Raw genomic sequence first — 23,419 nt, 5'->3', positions numbered from 1 at the left:
AATTGTCTGAATGCTTTATTAGAATATTTTGAATCTTTGATCATTATCACTTAAAAAGTTTGTCAAAGCTTTTTTATTCAGTTTGGTACCAGAGGAATTATTACAAAAGACAAACCTGAATGATGTATACCATTTGATAACCTATAGGAGTTGAAAAGGGAATGAACCGCCACACTTATATATATACCGAATCGTTACCTGATAGATAATTTATGATACTGAATGCTTTTATTTAACATGTAGTAGCATTAACATTATTTTACTGTATGTTCATATTTTAATTCACCTGGGTCTTTATCTCTTGCTACTCAGGCAAACACTCATACATTCAGTTAACACACATCAATCTTAGGTATTAACGTTTTTGTGAGTATAAATACATATCATGAACAACAGTATAGAGGTTCATATTAGAAATCATGAAGAATTGGGATTTCTGGCCAAAAAATGTTATTATCATTAGTGATGAAACTCACAGTGACATATGCAAACATATACACTTGTAAAGCTTTGGTTAGCTTGTATGTCAGCAGGTTCCTGCGAGTGATGCTGGTTAGCGGAGCTTGCAGCATCACTATTATTCTAGAAATTAACACCATATACATACAATAATGGGATGTAACAGCAAAGTCTTGAGTTCAACTTGAACCTGGGAGACTTAGATGTCTTCTGATCATTGTAGCTGTTCTCAAAATTACAGTCTTCTGTAGCTGGTGGACATTAAGATCCTTCACTGGTAAGCTGGCCATGTGTGTAATGAGAGTGTTGGATATTGTCCCAAGTGCTCCAAAAATAAGTGATATTGTTTCAATAGTAGTACCCCATATACACTGAAGCTAAATTGTAAAATCCATATACTTCTCCACCTTGTTCTCCATTGATAGCAAAATTCACACAGCAAACCATTATCTTCAATTGATTGGTCACAAGAAATACATAATGAACTTGACTCACCTGCTGCTGTGTCCTCATCTTTTGTTATCTTAATTGGTGGACAGGTGGAATGCTACCAGTTGGTCTGTCTTGTTTCTCCATCAAGGTTGGTTCTGCTCTGGCTCACGGATGGAGGCCCCGACAACACTGAAAAACTCACGAGTTGAAGACTACAACTTACTGAAAACTGTAAAACTAAAGAAGGGTGTGTATGGTGTGTTAGACACCTTTCTTCCTTTTGATGCATTGTATGCCCAGGTTCTCCATCCAACACTGATCCAAATTGCACATCGGGGGAAATCAAACTAACAGTATCAGTGGATTGCAGCACTACTATACTATTGGTTTTGACTCTCAGCATTTACTCAAACCAATCGAGGCCGGTTTTAATAGATGGATTTTCTGGGTGGTGTGGCAGGCTCGAATGGCAGTCTTTGGCCTTGTAAAGGACCTGACTTTAAGAGATGAATGGGTGGATGGCCTTATACAGTTGCCAGTACAGCCCCATAATCTCGTGTTTGGACTTCAATCTTATTTGGTGGGAAATTCTGCAAGCAGCTACAAGTACTGGAGATGGTCTGAATTGATAGTCTCGTTCCCAGACTTGTTTCCTCAGGGGTGGCGCTTAGTAATTACAGATTATGAGTTCCCCCCTCGGAAAGGGTCTGGTCATCTGCCCATACCATTTTGTTCTGAAAATTTGACAACTTTTGTCGTGTGTTAAGTAACAACTTCTAAGCAGTCACAGTGGCGGATCTAGAAAGTTTCAGACAAGATTTCAGGTTTCACTCAACTCGGCCTACGTATTTGTAAGTTGAAGACCAAAAAAGGTCACTACCTGCCTTTGAATGCCATAATGGTGATTTCAAAGGCAAAAGTATGAAGTTTCGCCAGTAGAAAATTCATAATATAATACACTATGTATAACTCTTGGTGATTTTATCACACACAACGAATATTAAATGGACATGCGTACATGTGTGTTTCAGTTGAATCTGCCACTGAGTCAGAAGTGTTGATACTGCAAAGTCAAAAAGTGCACAATGCGTTCTGTATCACATGTCACAATAGGCTTCTTAGTGCACCTTAGAAGTCAGTAAGCATCAAATAGCATACAACAAAAGTTGTCGGTTTTTCAAAGCAAAATGGTATGACCAGAATCTTCTGAGGGGGTTATAATTTGTAATCAAACAGTGCCACCACTGAAGAAATAGGTCTGGGAACAGAGTAATAAATTGATGTATTTCTTGTATAAATATTTCACACATCTGCTTAGTTTCCTAGGCAAGTTATACTGGCTGAAATTCTTAAAACCATATATCTCAAAACTTCTAATGTGTGATTTAGATAGCTTTCCAAAATCAAGTCATAATTAGGTGTTCGGGAATTATGCTTGCACAATTTTCAGCATAATGATGAGATAAAAGAATTAGGAATTATTCTGGCATTTTGAAGCAATTTTGGCATAATGATACGAATTCACGTAAGTTGAGATTGAGATACTCTAATACAGCAGTCACCTACTCTAATAGAACAGTCAATGGAATAACCTTCAATCTATTGCAGTAGTGACTAAGGATCTTGCCAACTAAAGATAACTTTCTTGTCTGATGGAACTGCTCAAAAATCTTGCTAAACATTAAAAGTTAATAATTTGGAATAATTTTGAGAATAAAATCATTTTGGGAATAATTAGAGCATAATGAGAACTTTTTTGGAGAAATTCAAAATAGAATAATGATGAAGCATAATTCCCTGAGGCCTAGTCACAATTATGTTACAAATAGTAAACAAACAAGTAGAAGGAACAATTAGAAATTTTAAATTTGAATTAGGGATCAAAAAAGTAATGAAACAAGGGAATAGATAAAAGTGTAGTGAAACAAAAGAGGTCACCAATACCTGCAGATATACTGGAAATTTAATCCCTAATATCAGTCATGGTTATAGACTGAAGTATAGGGATTAAAAATAATGTCTACTAGTATACACTGTATGTGCACGTATTAGCTTCCTCTCTTGTTTCACTCCCTTGTTTCATTTACTTTTCCCAACTTTTTAGTCTTCCTACTTTTTTTCTTTTTATTTATTTAGTAAACACTATAGTTTGCCTGAGTAAAAATTAAGAAATGAAGACTCAGGTGAGTTCAAATATGAATGAACTATATCAAAATAATTGAAATTTCATAAAATGTTAATGCTACTAGATGTCAATTAAATGAATCCAGTATCATGTCCAACTTTCAGGCAATGATTTGGTATTGTGTGTGGGACTCAGTTATTTGTTCAACTCCTAGGCCATTAAATTAATGGTACATCACTCAGGTTTGTGTATTGGGTATAAATCAACAAACAGTGAACACAGGCAAACACTCAGATTCAGTAAACACACAGCACTTCTTAAGTTTTATTGTAAAGCGTTTGTGAATTGAATGCATATAAACTACATTTTTTTGTTTGGAGTGAGTGCTGCAAACCAGCAAATATCTATGGGTACACTAGTGTACATACAACATATACCATCGCTCACTTGTGGATTCCTTCCTTGGGTTTGACATACTTAAACTTTTAGCCTGCATAATTATAAAAGAAATATTGTTAAATGCATGTATACTGTATTGCTTCCACTTACTGGTATACGTGATGTTAGAGTTCCAAAAGAAATCATGTCCCATTTAGTTTTGATAAATGTTAAAAACTACAACAAGAAAATAAATTACATCTAGTCCCAGAAACACTGTGGTGCATGATACATAGCAAAACATGAATGACTATAAAATTGCACTTAAGTATGAATCAAAAAAATTAAAATGATAGCATAAGTGAAAGTAGCAGCTATATACGTAGTAGCTTTGCTTTCTTAGTAATTTTTTGCACTGTGTAATATATAAATATATGGTGACTGCTTCATTTGCTTCTCATAAAGAAACACATGTAATAACATATGCACATATACTGTAAACACAGCAAGCAGTGTGTAACTGAATGTAATAACCAATTTTAAAAATTGCTTAGCAGTCTGACAGATGAGAGTACAAGGTGGTGGAGCTATAGGTCACTGAAAGCTACCCTCAGTTTTCGAACTTGAGTAAAGCCCAGCTTTTGTGTCTTAAAATCTACTGAAAACCGTTTAATAGATCATATTGTTTGTTTTGTTTCATTACTTTATGGTGTAAACACATCAAGGGTCTGTTGGTAACACGTGTAACATGTACCAACAGCCATTATATGTGCTCTAATAGAACAGTCATTTGCATACTATGGTCTCAGCTTTAAAATAAGACCTAAGAAACCCTATGTCAGTTAAGGTTAAACTCCTTTGGAACTCCTAAGTTATATATTAAAGGTGTTTATCTGCAGTGCACAAAATAACGTTTTAGACATGTGCTGACATGCTGTCAGAACAGCATGAAAGTTGAGCAGACATAAATCAATTTGTCCGGACATTTAATATTTTTTGTGTTTCTCCTTTCCTGTATGTATTTTGCCAAATTATTTTGTTTCAAGCATTGGGGGCACCAATGTGCTGTACAACGGATTATTACTTTTCAATCACTAACAGTGACAGATCAAGATTCTGGTCACATATAAGAGGTCCTATAAATTCAGTGCTGTTACAGGAGCATTTGTAAAACAGTAACAAAGCTAAAATCACAATCATAGTACTTTGCATAGCAACAATAACCAATTATATAGCCGGAATTCACAGTATAGAGAAGTTTCTGCCAGAATTCACTGTACATTGTGTGCCAAAAGGAGCATCCTTTACTGAGCATGCAGAGAATACTGAGTATACAGCTACATGCCAAGCATTGTGACTGGACACAATAACAACTAACTGCAATCATTATGATTATTATAATTTTCAGTTTAAATGCATCTTGACACTCCTGTACTAGCTAAATGTAAACTAACGAATTGTAATAATTAATTCAGTTACTTATGTCAGCTTTCAAGTAATACATAACTTGTGAGAGTCGGAGTAGCTAATAGCACACATTCAGTACTACAGGTAGCTCATTAGAGTCATCAGTGCACAAATTCAATGAAGTTTTTGTCAGCATCTAAGGGCAAACCCCACTGCTGTAATTGCCTACCATGTCAGAGTGCAACCCCTCTTTGAGAAATTCTGGTTACAGCCCTTATGTAGACACATTTTACACTAGGTATTATACCTTTTCAGTTTTCACTACATCAAAAATCAAGATGAACAGACCCTGTGAACAATAGAATATTAATGCTATGGTGCGACGTGAAAGTAATTGCACCTGTAAAGAGTTTAGCACTGTAAACAGCCATGCAAAAACAACGGTATCTTCATTAACAGCTAGTATTCCAAACACCCAAGTGCTTCCAAGTAGAGGAACAAATATCACCGCTGCTTTAAGCAATGACCTGCAGCAGGATGAATAATGTAAATTATGTAAATACAGGTAGTCAGCTTTATACTCTTTAACCTCACCATAAACAAAACTAACAGTGTAATATACTTCACAAAGTTAGGCTACATACAATAGCAGTTTGATCTATTGTCAAAAAACCTTCTGAACAAAATGGGAGAATAAACTGTAAAGGTTAGCTGGATGATTACATGAATGTCTTGTATTTTTGTAGTAGCACTATGGGCAATTTCTAATCATGAGTTTATTTGATATGTCCCCAATCCGTCCCCGTGAAGTTGAGTGTGCTTTGAAGAAGTGTTTATCATCATCTGCAGCAGGAAATGATAACATTACTTACTTCCATCAGAGGAACTACCCAGTTGTCATCTACTCTTGGCCACCCTATACTCCAAGATTCTATTACACTTGCACTCTGCTCCCCAGTGTTGGTGCCAAGGCAAAACTATATTACTTTATAAGAAAGGGGACCCAACCTCTCCCTAAAACTTCCATCCCATTACACTGACCTCAGTCTTTGGAAAACTCTTTCATAGAATGCTGTCTATTTGTTTAGAGGTACAGAGCAAATGTGACCTCTTATCACTGTGATGGCTCCTGTGATTTAGTTTATGATAACGGTGACACTGAACAGTCTGTGGATCTTCACAGAATGGTGCTATGCAGGCAGGTATTGTAAAGTATGTTCATTAAACATACATGATCTAGTCACTTGGGCTGGTTACTGGTAGCGGATGAGGGATCAGGAGATGCTAAGGTTATTAATGGTGTTAGTTGGTCCATAAGTTGTGAGGCAGCGACAGGTTGGTCTGTAGGGGCTTGAGGTAGACTGGTAGGACAGGTCTGAAAGACAGAGTTTTTGACTTGGCCATATAATTGGTTATTCACAAAGATGCTGTTGTGAATAACCAATTATATGGCCAAGTCAAAAACTCTGTCTTTCAGACCTGTCCTACCAGTCTACCTCAAGCCCCTACAGACCAACCTGTCGCTGCCTCACAACTTATGGACCAACTAACACCATTAATAACCTTAGCATCTCCTGATCCCTCATCCGCTACCAGTAACCAGCCCAAGTGACTAGATCATGTATGTTTAATGAACACTCGTAGTATAGTCAATAAAATGGATTTGTTTCAGAACTATGTATACTCTAATTCTCCTGATATTATCGCAGTAACTGAGACTTGGTTATCTGAAAAAATATTTGATAATGAAATTTTACCTAACAACTATACAATCATTCGGAAAGATCGCAAAACTCTTGGTGGTGGAGTAATGTTTGCTGTAAAATCTTCTAAACCATATCAAGTGTTACAATCCCCTACCAACCTAGAGATGCTAACTATCAGTATTGGATCTACTTTACCAACTGTGTATTGCTTAGGATATATTCCTCCTGATTCATCGGTTGATTATTGCCAAGAGTTTCTGAGCTACATTAACACCCTCAGGGATCTTACTGGCCATTTAATTCTACTGGGAGATTTCAATCTAGGAGATATCAACTGGGATTCCCTATGTGGTCAATCCCCCTTTTCATCAAATTTCTGTGACGTTGTATTTGACCTTAACCTTGTTCAAATGATAGATGAACCTACTCATATAGCTGGTAACATACTTGACCTAGTCCTAACCAATACTCCTGACAATATTTTGAATCTAAGAATACACCGTGATCCTCCTTTACCTATCCCATCAGACCATTTTGTCATAACCTTTGACTCTCATTCATCATTGTACAATGACAGTGACCAAAGGGCTATACCAATTCTAAATTACTCTAAAGGTAACTACAATGACCTGTGTTACTTTTTATATAACTCTGATTTCACACCTTGTCTCATGTCTGAAGATATTGAATTTGTGTGGTCATACCTTAGCAACACCATTAAAGATGCTCTACCACATTTTATTCCCATAACTACAATTAAACCTAATAGTCAGCCCGTGTGGTTCAATTCCGACATTAGACACCACATCAACTGTCTACGCTCTCTTAGACGTAAATTTAACAACAACTCTACTGAATACAATAAAAATAAGCTGGTAACCTCCCAAAACCTGCTTCAAGCAAAGATCAGCAATGCTAAAATGACATATGAATCCAATTTAGTCACTACATCTGACAATTCCAAAATTTACAAATATATCAGAGGGTTTACAAAATCCAAATCTATCCCCTCCACTATGTATCACAATTCTACGACATTCGACTGTGATAATGATAAAGCCAATGCTTTCAACAATTACTTTTACTCAATTTTTAATAACACTTCCACTGATTTACCGCCTTCTTTTAACTCCTATTGTCCTGCATCACTCTGTCATATTACAATCACTGAAGCTGATGTCTATGAAGCATTGGTAAGCTTAGACACATCCAAGGCCATGGGCCCAGACGGCATCCCACCCATTCTACTTTCTAAGTGTGCTTCGGTCCTCTATAAACCTCTTCACTATCTTTTCAATCTAACATTAAAATTTGGTTATCTTCCTTGTGAATGGAAAGTTCACAAAATAATTCCTGTGTTTAAATCCGGTGACCCTACCCATATCAACAACTACCGACCGATATCCTTACTCAGTAATACTTCTAAAGTGTTGGAACGAATACTGCACGATAAAATTATTGGACATGTTACTAGCAGAATAAATCCTGCCCAGTTTGGATTTATTCGGAATCATTCATCAGTACAACAACTCCTTTTAGTTTTATCTGACATTTTTACCTCTCGTCATCAGCTGGATATCATTTACCTGGATATCACCAAGGCTTTTGATACTATTTCTCATTCACATCTACTTCACAAACTTCGTATGTTCGATATTGGCGGTGAACTCTGGTCATGGTTTCTGGCATATGTTACGAATAGGTCTCAATTTGTATCAATCAATGGCTGTAATTCCAATCTTCTCCCCGTTGAATCAGGAGTACCTCAAGGTAGTATACTTGGTCCTTTATTATTCATTATTTACATGAATGATATCTCCTGTGCCATCACTTACAGTAAAATCTTTCTTTTTGTAGATGATACAAAATGCTTTAAACATATCAAAGTACCAAGCGACATGCAGCTCTTACAACAGGATTTAAACTGCTTATCAAATTGGAGCACAACATCTCTATTGTCATTTCATTCCTCTAAAAGTACCCATTTGTCGTTTAAATGTAAATTTACATCCACTTATAACATCAATGGCAATCCTATAAACACTTCCCATTTGCATAAAGACTTAGGTGTCCTGATTAGTGACAATCTCAATTGGAACGAACATCATGACTACATTCTAAAGAAAGCCTATAAGACTCTGGGACTTGTACATAGAACCTTTTGTAAAACCATTGTGCCTTCGGTTACGCTCAAACTATATATATCCTTAGTAAGATCGCAGCTCCTATACTGTGCACCAGTGTGGCGACCTCATCTCTTAAAAGACATCTCCAAAATTGAACAACTTCAACGTAGGGCAACTAAATATATTTTACAAGACTTCTCCTCAGACTACAAAACACGGCTGACAAAACTCAATTTGCTTCCATTAATGTACATCTTTGAAATATCAGACATAATCTTTTTTGTCAACTCTCTGAAACATCCCACTCCAAGCTTCAATATCAACCTCTACATTTCATTCTCCCATAGTACTACAAGATCCAATTCAGTCAAGCTACACCACAACATATCCTTTACTAATAAAGAGCGTCATTTTTATTTCAACCGAATCTGTCGCCTTTGGAATTCCCTACCAATCATTGATATAAGTTTGCCTATAGAAACCATCAAAAGACGCATCAAATCTTTTCTCTGGAATCATTTTATCACAAACTTCAATTCTACTGACCCACACAAATATCATTATCTCTGTCCGTGTGGTAACTGTGTCAGCAATCATCTTGTCATGAACTTTGATCTCTTGTAGTTACATACTAATTAATTTATAATTAAATAAATAAGTAACTTACTGTAGTTAAGTAATTAATTTTTGTAACATACTCAGGCCACTAGCACAGGTTGCTAGTGGACCCTCAGCATGGACTAATATTGTTTTCATGAATGTATAACCACTGTATCTGTATGTAGTTGTACCCATGCTGAAAAGCCTTATAAATAAATAAATAAATAAATATATCGTTCTGATAATCTTGCTATGCGCTGGTGATACTTTACCAACTCCTATGAACCTGGCTAGACGAAACGTTATTACTAGCCCTAAATGTGCCCTTTGTCAAACTATCCAGCTCGCAACAAACCATATCTTGACTGGATGTCCTGTTGCTCTTGATCAAGGTAGGTTTACCTGGATACATGATTCAGTCCTACAGGTTCTTGTTCATGAACTTCAACAGCAATTACCTGACAGTTTTAAACTCTATACTGACCTTTCAGGATATCATGCTAGTGTCTGCCCTTCCCAGCACCATTCCAACCAATCTTTCCTCCACCCTTTGCAGACCTGACTTGGTTTTAGTTACCAATAATTCTATCTGTTTGTTCGAACTAGCTATTCCCACCAATACCCAGCAACATCTATTGGCTGCTAGAGCTAGGAAGGAAGACCGGTATAGCTGTTTACAATATGACCTTCAGCTTTCTGGCTTATCTGTTAATTTCATTTCCATTGAGATTGGTTGTTTAGGCCATTTTATGCCGGACATAATTGCCAAAGTAGCTAATGCTTGTGAAGTGGCAAAGAAATCCCTGTTTGAGCAGGCTGCTCACATTGCTGTCTCTTGCTCACACAGAATCTTTATCCTAGAACCTCCCCGGACTGAGATCTATCAGTTGCCTATACTAAACTGTTCTGCATGCCAAAATTATTATTATTTTTGTATTGTAACTTAATAGTGTAAGTCTTTCCAGAGCCCTGTACTGTTCATCCAGTGCTTGGTACCCCTGAGTCTAGACCCCTGTACTTTAGTTGTATTTTGTCTTAAGAAAACAAGACGTCTCTCCCTCCCTTATACAAATTGCATATTTTTAGAGTGAAACAATTCAACAAAGTGTATATGTATAGCTCTCCCAAACATTATTTTAATAGCACTGTGAAGCCTTTAAATACCAGAACTATATGTGTGACGAAAACCCAACATAATGGCGCAAGCCTAAATTTTCAGTATACTAAGCCATTGATTACAATGGGTAAATATTTGTGTAATTGAAAAAAAATTTAATGCTTTGTTCTTTGTGAAGAAAGGATCCAATGATAAAACTTATTTGCCTACTCAAGAGTTCAAAAATCTTTGTTTTGTTACAGTAGACTAAAGGATACGTGAGTTATGGGTATTTGTTTACATCACATTGAAGCAATCATACGCGATCTATCTTCACTGATCATGATTTTGTCACTGCATGTACTGAAGAAAGGTAATGGAAGGAAAACATTATCCAGTAATGGACTCCCCTATTCATGGCAAACACAATGGTGCAAGTTGCAACTCTGTACTGTATTGTGTTTGTAAGTTACAGCAGTTTTTGTAAGTGCCTGTAATTTATTTTCCCAATACTTGCTGTACAAATCAATCTTTCTGTTCTTGCTACTTTGTAGGGCTGTAACTCCACAAGTTGTTGGCATACAAAGCTACAATTTGGCCTGAGCATACACTTGGCTCAGCAAATTATAAATATTCAAAGAAGTTGACAAATGCACCATTAGCTATGTCGGGTTTTTACAGATCCAGTCACATATTGTTAATCAAAAAGTGCTTAAATATCAACAAGAACAAATCAGTTATGAAGCTTTAAAAATATCTCATACAGGGACTATGTAAACAGTGGAGAATGGTGGAGTGATAAAATTTTCATAAAGTTCTAACTTAACATCCAACTGAAGTACAATGTTCTTCATTTTAGCTTTGTACATGTTTGTGTCTCAGCATACACAAAACTAATTTAAATCTATTGTAGTTTATCATTGCAATGCATTAAACAATAGAAGTTTGATTTATTGTAGGGTATACCAAAACGCCTCCTGGTCAATGGGTATCAACTTTAAAAAAGCTGAATACATGTACTATATATAACAACCATGTATTTGTAGGCATTGCGGTTACTTCCATTTTAGTTGTATTCATGATAAGCTGTATTAGCCTCTTAACGCCATCTCATGCTGTATTTTCTGTACACATGCATGGCAGTGTTTCAACTGTAACTAGACCATTTGTATACAGAAGTGAGACGAAGGTGAAGTAAGGATCTGCCGATTGTGCTATGGGCATAATAGATCCCTGAAAGTGAGCACAAGGATAGGCAGAAAGCTTATAAATTTCTGCTTTTCAAACCATATATCACAGAAAAAGATTCATTCACTCTAATGGAACAGTCAGTAACTCTAATGGAAAAATTAGGGTGCTGATTGTTCTGTTAGAGTTTGTTGACCTTTTCTGTGACATCCATTTAACAAGCAAGGAATTATAGTCTGTGTTTCAATATTCAGCGCTGCAAATTTATTAGCAAAACATGGGAACCGAGGCACAGTAATTATATTGAGCATAATTTGAGCATGGTAGGAAAAGTTTTGAGGAGTGCAGCATAGCATAACACTGTAGGTAAAATAAAAGCATAATCAGCTGGTTTGGGTGCAGATTGTAGCTAGTAATTAAGCTTCCTTCTACAGTATGTACAACAAGTGTCTTTATCAGTGTAGTTATTTTAAACCTCAGCAATGTTCTGTGGATTTTGCTTCTGATTACTGAGTTATTGGTGGAAGTGTCCACCTGTTCTGGGGGTTGTTAACAACAAATTACTGATGCCTGCATTTCACTTACTGTTGTCATAACTGTATTTTACAAAGCTTTGAACTTTCATAAAACATAGTCAGTAGGGTACAAAGAACAACCCGTACCTTGACTGTACTATATGGAAATATTTTGCCCAAAATAGTCACAACTTTATACAATACTTACACAGTTACTTATAAACCAGCCTTTTACTTACTTTACTACATTGAGTTTAGCAATTTTCTCAGCAGTCATACTATGCCGTTGACCTTTAAATACTTCATAGATAGTTATGGCTAAGAACACCATGTTCACCTATGTAAATACATATATTATTACTTCAGTTTGCTCAATATCCATAACTACAATATACCAATATGATCAGTAACATGGGACCAACAAATGCCCAGATGGCACCATTTTCTTCAGATATCCAACATCTGTGTAAACATAACTATATTAGCCACTACAACAAGCAAATATATGTTTTGCATATGCCATACTTCTCTTACAGCAAATAAACAAAAACACAAAGTATATGTATATGTTAAAGCATTGCTGCGAATGCTATATGAAAAATAAAGCAAGAGGCATGCGGCCGAGATGCTAGTAAAGCATGAAGCAAAGCCGAGTGCTTTATTAGTATCGAGGCCAAGCACCGAGTGTTGTATTTTTCATACAGCACAAGCAAGGCAATGCTTTAAATCATTTATGGGACTTTCTAGTTGTAGCTTGCAGCCATACGTTAGGATTCATAGCATGCGTCGTACAAATTATTAGCAGCCTGAATACACACAAACTATTTTAACAAAGTAACTCACACATAGTTCGGCATGGTAGATGTTCATCACGTATTTTGGCAGGTTTTGGTCACAACCCACAATTGATTCTATTGTGACACATGGTGAAGCATGTCCATGATATCTCCAGGACTTGTCCGTTTACATTATCAAACATAACAGCAACATTACCTTCTCCTACCCATCATTAAAGTATTTAGATATGTCTATAAAAGCATTCCAGTGGTAGAACTCGTGTTGGCTGAGAAGATTGACGACTCAGCGCAGCGAGGGCTATCAGCCTGCACCGGCTTGGGTGATCAATTGTACTGGCATGAGTGCTGAAGGCTATTAGCCTGCACTAGAGCATGTGGGAATCTGCGCTTTATCCCACAAAGAGTGCTTTTTTGCACCATAAAGAGTGGTTCTTTGTGGTTGGTGGGCAATAAAGCACTGTTTACCCTAAGGTGTACTTTATGAAATTTAAAGTACACTTTTTCCTTTGATCTCGCCCATGCAAAATTCTTTAATTATGTATCAAGTACACTGCAATACTACGTATGCAAACATTTTATGAAGGCATGTACCAAGAGTTCATATATAGGGAGGGAGAGTATCCAATGCTGTACTGTCTGGTCAAAATGGACTGCGTTCAAAGATTGTATCGCACCTGAATACTTTAGTGTATCTCTGTACAAATTCATCACCTAGCTTTGCTGACTGACACAAGTTGATCAGTGTTGAAACAGTCAAAGGGAAGCATTTGTAGTGCTTGGCCTTACTATATAAGCAGCTGCACTTTAATAGAATTGACACCATTTAGTAGTGATTTAATATGTTTTGGTGCTAATAGTCATTGCACAATCTTTGAACATAGTGAGTTTGTCACAGCATTGGATACTCTTCCTCCCTCTACATATAGCATGAATTCTTGCATGTACTTAATTACAATAAACTTTTATTCTCTTGATCAAAGAACTGATCACATCAAAGGACTTTGACCTAGCCCATCAACTTAGCACTGCCGATACATCCCAGCCCAATATATATCACAAGATGGTATTGCTACTGTATGCCATCCATCTCCACTGTAAGCTCTGTATATTATATAACTCATCACACTAAGCCACAATAAAACATCACTGGAGCACACTTTCAGGTGATATGGCCACCAAGGTAAAGGAGGTCACAGAGAGGGAGATGAAAGAGGACATGCAAGGCAGGGGTCAGATACAGGACAGGAATATGCATACATGCAGTACTGTTTTTGGCCATATGGAAATTATAAAACCTGGAACCATGAAGATATTGTGTAATGAAGATGAAGATCATCGTCAATTGAGCCCAGGGATTCAATACATTATTTGATCAGCTGTAAGAGGTATACTTGTGCATGTGTGCAATTTGACAGTATTTGGCCCAATTGCACGCATGCAGTTTCATAGTAGTTGCATGCATGTATACACCTTACACCAGTGTAAACCTTTGGGACCCTTAGTTCAAGGATCACATCATTCCCCTTGTGCACACTCTCTTATTATTGTCCTTCAAGCTTCTGGACTAAGAATAATATTGCTAATCAAAAAGCATACACCGCTTTATCCCAAATTATGCTCTGACTGCTTACACAAAAACAAAAGTAGACAATTACATTAGCTATATGAAATGCATTAAAAAAAATCATTATGATAATCATATAATCAGACACAGTGCATACATGTTTAGATGTTACCAACTATGTAAGTGCATTGCATTTTTAACGTTTACATCAGCAGTTTGCAAAGCACTGCACACACGTACTTACACATTCATGTAAAACTTAAAATGCTTGACACTTTTCTATAGAAGATGTATAAGAGTAATGTGAAACCAGTATGGGGTGATAGTGCAATAACTTACACCATATTTTATACAAGTATTATGCACCCATAAAATGAGTGTTAAATTTCTTTTAACATTCCACCCACTCTTTAGAAATAAAAGTTGCATAATTTAAATTGGGAGTATACTTCTCTTTATCATAATAAACATAAGTGATTAGCACAGAATGATTACCTGTCATTGACACCGTAATGCTCATGTGATACAGCAGCTGATATAATAACAATTGGCAGAGGTAGTCCTGTGTACAACAATAAAATGTTTAATGCGCAGTTGCATGTTTTTGAATACTCACCCCAACCAACCATGAAAAAGAACACCTTTTTCTTCACAAATCCATCATAGAACACAAGTTTGATCATGATGAACACAAGGATTCCTTCACATAACATCCAACTGAATGCAGCCATGAAAAAATAGTGGAGTAAGATGGCCACAATGAGACAGCTAGCCTAAACATGAGTAGAATTAAAACACAGTGGTAAACTGCAGTACCACATACAATGAATAATTATTATGTGGCTAAACAGTTGTAGCACATTATTTTCAATTTACTTACTATGTTGTTACCAGCTTACATTCCTGCACCTTTTATCCATGATTATGTGAAAATTTACTACAAACCAAAGACTACACTATTAATGTATCACTGAATCCTAATTATAATGTAGTTAAGAACCTAAAAATCTACACACACTTGGGGGCCCATTGCAGTAATTGTAATCACGTACAATACTAAGAACTGTATTGAACTTCTAGTATTTATTAAACAAGCCCTGCCATGACCTGCAAGAAAAACAACCAAAGCCTTGATACTTTAATAAACAACAAACAGTACTACTACATACGCGTACTTGGTTACTTAGAATATACTGTACTATAACTGGATAATGATATTCATCAGTATCACTTGTTATGTGCAATATTAAACATAGTCAGACTGATAGTTCAGATACACTCTTACTCTGTATTCACTAGCAGCTTCAATACCACTAACAAAAGTTATCAGTCCCAGTAGGAGAGCAATGGAGAGGTTGAGGTGGACAAAGTGTTGCTGCAAATTAAATACCCTTCTCCTATCAAAATTTAATTAAAACACTCCATCTTTATATTACCACAATGCTAACCGTAATGAAATCAGTACTATCACTGCAATCAACAAACACACTATAGATATAGCACATCCAATGTAGCTGACAATTGAAAGTGCTGTAGATCCCTATGTATGAACAAATTGCAGAATCTGGATTGTTATTGTGTATAAAATGGGTAAGACAGTTGTTAAGACAAGCATGGACATGTCTTACCTACTGTAGCACAATTTTGAAAATTGCCTACCTTCTATTATTGTAGGAGTAGGTAGAAGAGGGCACCAAACTCTTTTACATATACTGTACACCATACATAAGTAATTGTCTGTTACACAAGTCTGAATTTTTGGCATAAAACCTTCAAAAAATTTTATGTTTGAGCAGCTGCACCTGTGTACCTTTGCATATACTGGGAAACCAAGCTAAAATATACTATCAGAAGTACAATATTATTAGTAAGTACTGGTAAAGGCATGCTAATACCGTTTCAGCATAAGTGTTAAAATTTTATATCTACATTCAACAAATAAGACGATCCAATTGAAAATAACTCACAGTTCCTCCAGACACATCTACCAGAACAGCAAAACTAGTCAAGTGGGTAGTAGAACACTGAACAAATGTGCTATTAGTTGTGTCACTCTGTATAATGCCATCAGCTGAGAACCTTCCCCTTTGATCAGTAGTGCTGCATATTTTATAGTGTGTTATGATTGAGTGCACTGCATAAGCAAATGTACCTTGACAGTTCAAAGAATTCACATCGAGGATTAATTCGAGGGTTACTTTTGGGCTACGTAAAGATAATATAAAATATATACTACAGTGGTCATATTTTAGCTGAAACTAAAATGAAAAGCTTAATAAAAATGTACTGTAAAATATAATTATTGAGAGTTCAATACCATTATGTTTTCATTGTTAACATAATGGATATGCATACCATTCCAATGTTAAAAAACAATGACACAGGTTTGATGAGTTCTATCCTATTTTGCTCAATAGTAGATATTACAATGGACAGAATCAAACTTTCTACCCTTTCGCTGTAAAAAGTACATGAAGTGAGTCAAAGACAAGCCCAAAGCACAACATACTTTCTATCTGTAGGTAGGTGTATATTTCTGGTAGTACCACTGATTATCATTCCTATAAAAACAATACAACTTTGTCATTTGAATTCATTCCACAAAATAGCTACAGAATTTATTGTGCACATGTAACTGAATAACTGGGTATTGAGAATTTAAACATATATGTAAATTATTTAAATGTCATCCTTAGTATATCAGTCTCGAGATAATCTTATGGAGAACAAGTGTGGTTGAGCAACAAAATACAGCATGTGACATAGTCGTGATGGTGTGGTGTATTAGCCTCTAAACCATGCCACTAGTGCTTTCTGTACAACCAAGTTATAAAGCACTTCCTGTTCATCTGGTTTGGAACCTTCATATCAAGTACTTAAACTGCTTCAGCCATCAGTTTTCAGCATCTTAGTTAGTATCCAAATAATCTGTTTCTAGTCATATATATGTAATAGTTATGCCATGGGCAAGAGTGCTTTGCTTGATATATACACACAAGCCCGAGGGCAAGTGTGTGCATACAGGCAAAGCACGAGCGCCCATGAATATATTCTACTTTAGCATGTAGACACACCTAATTGGCAAAACCTTTAGTTGCTATACCTTCTCTTATATAGGGAACCAAGTAAGCTGTGATTGTGTGATTGAATTTTGCCAAACAAACTGTGATTGTGGGATTCAATTTTATTATTGCTAATATAGCAATTTTAAGAGACTAGTGTTAATTATGTTACTGTAATTGCTACATTTACAAAAGTAAAAAGCAAACTACTGTTGATGTATTAAAATTGAATCCCACAATCACAGGTTGTTTAACATAATTCAATCCCACAATCACAACTTGCTTGATTCCCTATATAAGAGAAGAGGATAACAGTAAAACATCAAAGAAATCTGATGATTTCTGGATATAGTGTGCACACCTATTAGGTATGCAATGTCTCAAGTTAACGAGATATACGCACTGGTGGCAGTTCCCACCAGTGCGTATATCTCATTAAGGCAGTGTGTAACAAGATATCCGCATTGCCTTAACGAGATTGATATATGCACTGGCTTTCCTTTTGATCTGAGGTGTGAAAGTGGTACACACATATATATATATATATATATATATACCATGATCACGTGAAACTTCAAAGGCACCGCTGGTTGCATATAGAGCATATACACCCCCAACCCTCAGGTGAGTATATATACATACCTGAGGTGAGTATATATATATACTCACCCAGGTAAGTATATATCTAATCCAAAACAGCCAAGCTGTAAAAAAAGTGTGCGGCCCTCAAAAAGGCTATGGTGGAAAAAGATGTGAAATCCAAGGTGGCGGCCAAGAAATGGCTGTGATGGTAGGTTAATGGTAAAAATATTAATAACAACAATTCAGGTGAATTTTGGTGCCGCTTGGTCAATTGGCACAAAATTCACCTGAATTGTCGTCATTAAAATTTTTACCATTAACCTACCATCATAGCCATTTCTTGGCCGCCACTTTGGATTTCACATCTTTTTTCACCATAGCCTTTTTGAGGGCCGCACACTTTTTTTACAGCTTGGCTGTTTTGGATTAGATTTCACTTCTTTTTGTATTTGAATACCCCAAAGCCGGCCTATGGCCTGCTTTGGGACTTTTTAAACCTATCTTTTTTTCTTTACCACAGGAAGAAGAAAAGATGAAGCAGATGTACCTTAAATATTTCTGATTTTATCAGTAAATGTACAAATTATATATATAATACATATATTTATTACAGAACTGTCCATGGTGGTTTCTTTGTAACTGAACACTCTTCAAGGTAACTTCTTCTAGCTGTTCTCTCTACAGGGTGATTTATTTGTAGCTGGATTCTGTACAGGTGATTTTTTTGCTGCTGAGCTCTTTACAGAATGGTTTCTTTGTAGCTGAACTCTCTACAAGGTAACTTCTTCTAACTGAACTCTCTACAGGGAGATTTGTTTGCAGCTGAACTCTCTTCATGATGGTTTCTTTGTAGCTGAACTCTCTACAAGGTAACTTCTTCTAGCTGAACTCCCTACATGGTGGTTTCTTTGCAACTGAACTCTCTACAAGGTAACTTCTTCTAGCTGAACTCCCTACATGGTGGTTTCTTTGTAGCTGAACTCTCTACAAGGTGACTTCTTCTAGCTGATCTTTCTACAGGGTGATTTGTTTGTAGCTGAATTCTGTACAGGTGATTTGTTTGCAGCTGAGCTCTTTACAGAATGGTTTCTTTGTAGCTGAGCTCTCTACAAGGTAGTTTCTTCTAGCTGATGTCTCCACAAGGTCACTAGTTTGTAGCTGAACTTTCTACATGGTGGTTTCTTTGTAACTGAACTCTCTACAAGGTGACTTCTTATAGCTGATCTTTCTACAGGGTGATTTGTTTGTGGCTGAACTCTCTACAAGGAAACTTCTTCTAGCTGATCTCTCTACAGGGAGATTGGTTTGTAGCTGAAGTATCTACAGGTGATTTGTTTGCAGCTGAACTCTCCACATGATGGTTTCTTTGTAGCTGAACTCTCTACAAGGTAACTTCTTCTAGCTGATCTCTCTTCAGGGTGATTTGTTTGTAGCTGAATTCTGTACAGGTGATTTGTTTGCAGCTGAGCTCTTTACAGAATGGTTTCTATGTAGCTGAACTCTTTACAAGGTAATTTCTTCTAGCTGATGTCTCTACTGGGTCACTAGTTTGTAAATGAATTCTCTACATGGTGGTTTCTTTGCAACTGAACTCTCAACTAGGTAACTTCTTCTAGCTGATCTTTCTATAGGGTGATTTATTTGTAGTGGAATTCTGTAAAGGTGATTTTTTTTGCAGCTGAGCTCTTTACAGAATGGTTTCTTTGTAGCTGAACTCTTTACAAGGCAACGTCTTCTAGCTGATGTCTCTACAGGGTTACTAGTTTGTAAACGAATTCTCTACATGGTGGTTTCTTTGTAACTGAACTCTCTACAAGGAAACTTCTCCTAGTTGATCTCTCTACAGGGAGATTTGTTTGTAGCTGAATTCTCTACAGGTGATTTGTTTGCAGCTGAACTCTCCACATGATGGTTTCTTTGTAGCTGAACTCTCTACAAGGTAACTTCTTCTAACTGATCTCTCTACAGGGCGATCTGTTTGTAGCTGAACTATCAACAAGGTAACTTCTTCTAGCTGATCTCTCTACAGGGTGATTTGTTTGTAGCTGACTTCTGTACAGGTGATTTGTTTGCAGCTGAGCTCTTTACAGAATGGTTTCTATGTAGCTGAACTCTTTACAAGGTAATTTCTTCTAGCTGATGTCTCTACAGGGTCACTAATTTGCAAATGAATTCTCTACATGGTGGTTTCTTTGTAACTGAACTCTCTACGAGGTAACTTCTTCTAGCTGATCTTTCTATGACTTGTTTGTAGTGGAATTCTGTACAGGTGATTTTTTTTGCAGCTGAGCTCTTTACAGAATGGTTTCTTTGTAGCTGAACTCTTTACAAGGTAACTTCTTCTAGCTGATGTCTCTACAGGGTCACTAGTTTGTAAACGAATTCTCTACATGGTGGTTTCTTTGTAACTGAACTCTCTACAAGGAAACTTCTCCTAGCTGATCTCTCTACAGGGAGATTTGTTTGTAGCTGAACTCTCTACAGGTGATTCATTTGCAGCTGAACTCTCTACATGATGGTTTCTTTGTAGCTGAACTCTCTACAAGTTAACTTCTTCTAGCTGATCTCTCTACAGGGTGAATTTTTTGTGGCTGATCTCTCTACAGGGTGACTTGTTTGTAGCTGATCTCTATACAGGTTACTTGTTTCTAGCTGATCTCTTGAATTCTCTTCGGGTGACTGCTCTATTAGGATGACTGCTCTATTAGGATGACTGCTCTATTAGAGTATCTCGATCTCGCACTTGCTACACCAAGTTGGATTTCGTGTTATAACTCCGTGGCTCTAAGTCTGATTCTTCTACACCATCGAAGAGCCTTTCTAAGATGATAACTCCACCTGTACAGCGATTTTCAAAGCATTACCCCAAGCGGTTTACCTGGTAGGCGTGGCAAGCAGTCGTTTTTTATTAGCTAATCTCGATTGCGTAATTGTTACTCAGTGTTGGTTTTTTCGTTGTATCTTCCTGGTTTTTAGGTCGATTTCTTTCAAACCAGAAAAGGTTTGAGGTTCAATAGTTAACCTATTCACCCTCCGAGTTTCAGCTTCTTCCCATACGCGGTTTACCCTGTAGGCGTGACAACATATTGGTGTTATTTTTCGTGAATAATCGCTCATAACTCTTTGCTTGTTTATCGTATTCCAACCAAAATTGGTACAGAGATGCTCCTTTATACCCCCCTTCTGTGTGCCAAATTTTAAGGCGATCGGATATGGCGTTCGCGTTTTATAGCAGTTTTTGTAAGTGTGCGAAAAGAGGAAGAAAAATAAGAAGAAAAAAAACGAAGAAACTAAGCCAATTTTTGAAGTCGCATATCTCGGGAACGCTTGAAGCGATTTCGCTCAAATAAGGAATATGGAGTGCTGAAGTTGGAGGGAGTGTCCACAGCAAACATCGTCTTGTTTCATCAAGGCAGCACAGAGCTACGGAGGTGCGAAAATTGTGGTTCTTTCTTCCTGTCAATATACTCGCGGGTGTTACGCGCCGGCTTCTTGGGCCGCACGACACACTACCGTGTGTCTTGATATACTCACCTGGGATGTCACATGACACATTACTGTGTCACAATTACGGGCTGATAGCCCAACATGGGTGGGTGAACGACGCCCACGCTAGCATGACAAATCATCCAGATGACTCAGGCTAATAGCATTCGTCATACTAGGCGATCAATCACCCCAGCCAGTAAGAGTCCAACCACTGGACTCATTTTATACCCATACCTAGCGACTTCAATGATGGGTGGCAGCAAGTAACGTTGCTGCTACGTTTGTTGATATGAACGGACAAGTCCTGGCGATATACGGAGATATTTTTACTAAGTCCCACAATCAATTGATTTTTCATTGTGAGAGCTGAATTGTGAGAGGAACGTATCCAGCGTGTATACCATGCCAAACTATATACTTTAGTGTGCATATGGGTTGTTAGTAAGTAATGTAGTGCGGATTAATTTAGAAATATGGTATGTACCACTCTGCGTGGGCAGTTCAAAGGCACCGCCAGTGCCATAATTTGTATATTGCACTGCTGCAGACCGCAGCGAGTGCATTATAACTTATAACGCACCGGTTGCGGTTTTGTAGACCACAACGAGTACATTATAAGTTATAATGCACCAACCGCAGTGCAATATACAGATATTGCACTAGCTGCGGTTTTGTGCAGCATAGCACAAGTTCCGGTGGCAAAGACCACTACGACACCTCACCTAATGGGTGGAAAGACACTTCACAGATCACTCGAATTCTTTTATAGCCTGACATGTAAAGGTCGATTGTGGGCCATAATGTCACCAATACGTATAATGTTTTCAAGCAGCCAATGGTGATTGAAAAAGCCAATGCAGGTGGCCACAACTCTAGTCTACATATATAAACGTACTTATACACCTTACTAGTCTGGTGCCATCTTAGCCCAGATTAAACTGTAGTCCACTTTGACAATGACTCAATAAAACAAATATATTCTAAATAATACTAACCTTTAGGTTCGATTGTGGGAACCAGTTTTGTCATGCCACCAGATTCGAGTTTAGCCATTGTAAATAGTAAGAATTAGACTAGTATCGTTTAGTAGTTAGGTTTTGTTTACTTAAATCGTCTATTTAGCTGCTTTTTTTCGCTCGAGAGAATCACTATGGTGATTAGTCTGGTGCTTAGTCTATATGGCATGCTGAGCACTACATGATGAGAGTTGAACAGCAAATGCAGGTTAGTGATATAACCCATAGCGTACTAGCTTTCAATATCTCAGGTGGCTGCAGTACTGCAGGGGGAACGTCATCGCAACATCTGGCTTGGTTACCCACAATCGATGTTAGAAACCTGGCCTTTATAAGTGTTACAGCTGTCTTGTGAGACTCTCCCCACCTATTAGGTGAGTGGTACATAACAGTTATACAATGTGCACTCGTGCTCTGCCTGTATAAACGCACTTGCCTTCGGGCCTAATGGCCCTCAGGCTCGTGCGTTTATATCAGGCAGAGCACTCGTGGCTGTTGTATAACTATATAATATATCATATGAACCATGGCTCACTTCGGTGCATTGCACTTATATCCACCCCTCCTCCTCAGTCATCGGAAGTTTACTGTTGATAAATGCCTCGGCATTTATCAACAGTAAACTTCCTCTGACTTTGGAGTCGGGGTGTATATAAGTGCAATACACCTCATAGCCATGGTTTATATATTACACATATATATGTACCACTTTCACACCTCAGATTAAAGGAAAGCCAGTGCATATATATCACATATCGCACTGACTCAAAATGTTAACGAGATATATGCACTGCTACCAATGCATATATCTCGTTAAAGCAGTGCGTATATCTCGTTACACATTGCCTTAACGAGATATATGCAGTGCCACCAGTGC

General features: G+C 37.2%; 1 protein-coding gene across 1 annotated transcript in view; it reads right to left on the bottom strand.

The window, feature by feature from the left end:
* Positions 1-23,419, bottom strand: part of LOC136250676 (adhesion G protein-coupled receptor L3-like) — a 36,005-nt gene that overhangs the window by 884 nt on the left and 11,702 nt on the right. Inside the window, exons 5-18 of the mRNA XM_066042907.1 lie at positions 16,903-16,954; positions 16,749-16,851; positions 16,546-16,598; positions 16,361-16,493; positions 15,842-15,933; positions 15,679-15,790; positions 15,010-15,166; positions 14,889-14,955; positions 12,428-12,494; positions 12,272-12,369; positions 5,202-5,328; positions 5,109-5,150; positions 3,566-3,631; positions 3,464-3,506 (exon numbers count right to left, since the gene is read on the bottom strand). Coding sequence (XP_065898979.1) covers positions 3,464-3,506; positions 3,566-3,631; positions 5,109-5,150; positions 5,202-5,328; positions 12,272-12,369; positions 12,428-12,494; positions 14,889-14,955; positions 15,010-15,166; positions 15,679-15,790; positions 15,842-15,933; positions 16,361-16,493; positions 16,546-16,598; positions 16,749-16,851; positions 16,903-16,954 — 1,212 coding nt within the window. The remainder of the gene's footprint in view (positions 1-3,463; positions 3,507-3,565; positions 3,632-5,108; positions 5,151-5,201; positions 5,329-12,271; positions 12,370-12,427; positions 12,495-14,888; positions 14,956-15,009; positions 15,167-15,678; positions 15,791-15,841; positions 15,934-16,360; positions 16,494-16,545; positions 16,599-16,748; positions 16,852-16,902; positions 16,955-23,419) is intronic.

Source organism: Dysidea avara, chromosome 1, assembly GCF_963678975.1.
Source record: "Dysidea avara chromosome 1, odDysAvar1.4, whole genome shotgun sequence".
NCBI classification, from domain to species: Eukaryota; Metazoa; Porifera; class Demospongiae; order Dictyoceratida; family Dysideidae; genus Dysidea; species Dysidea avara.
Note: the sequence above shows the minus strand (reverse complement) of the source record. Positions and strands in the feature narration are given on the sequence as shown.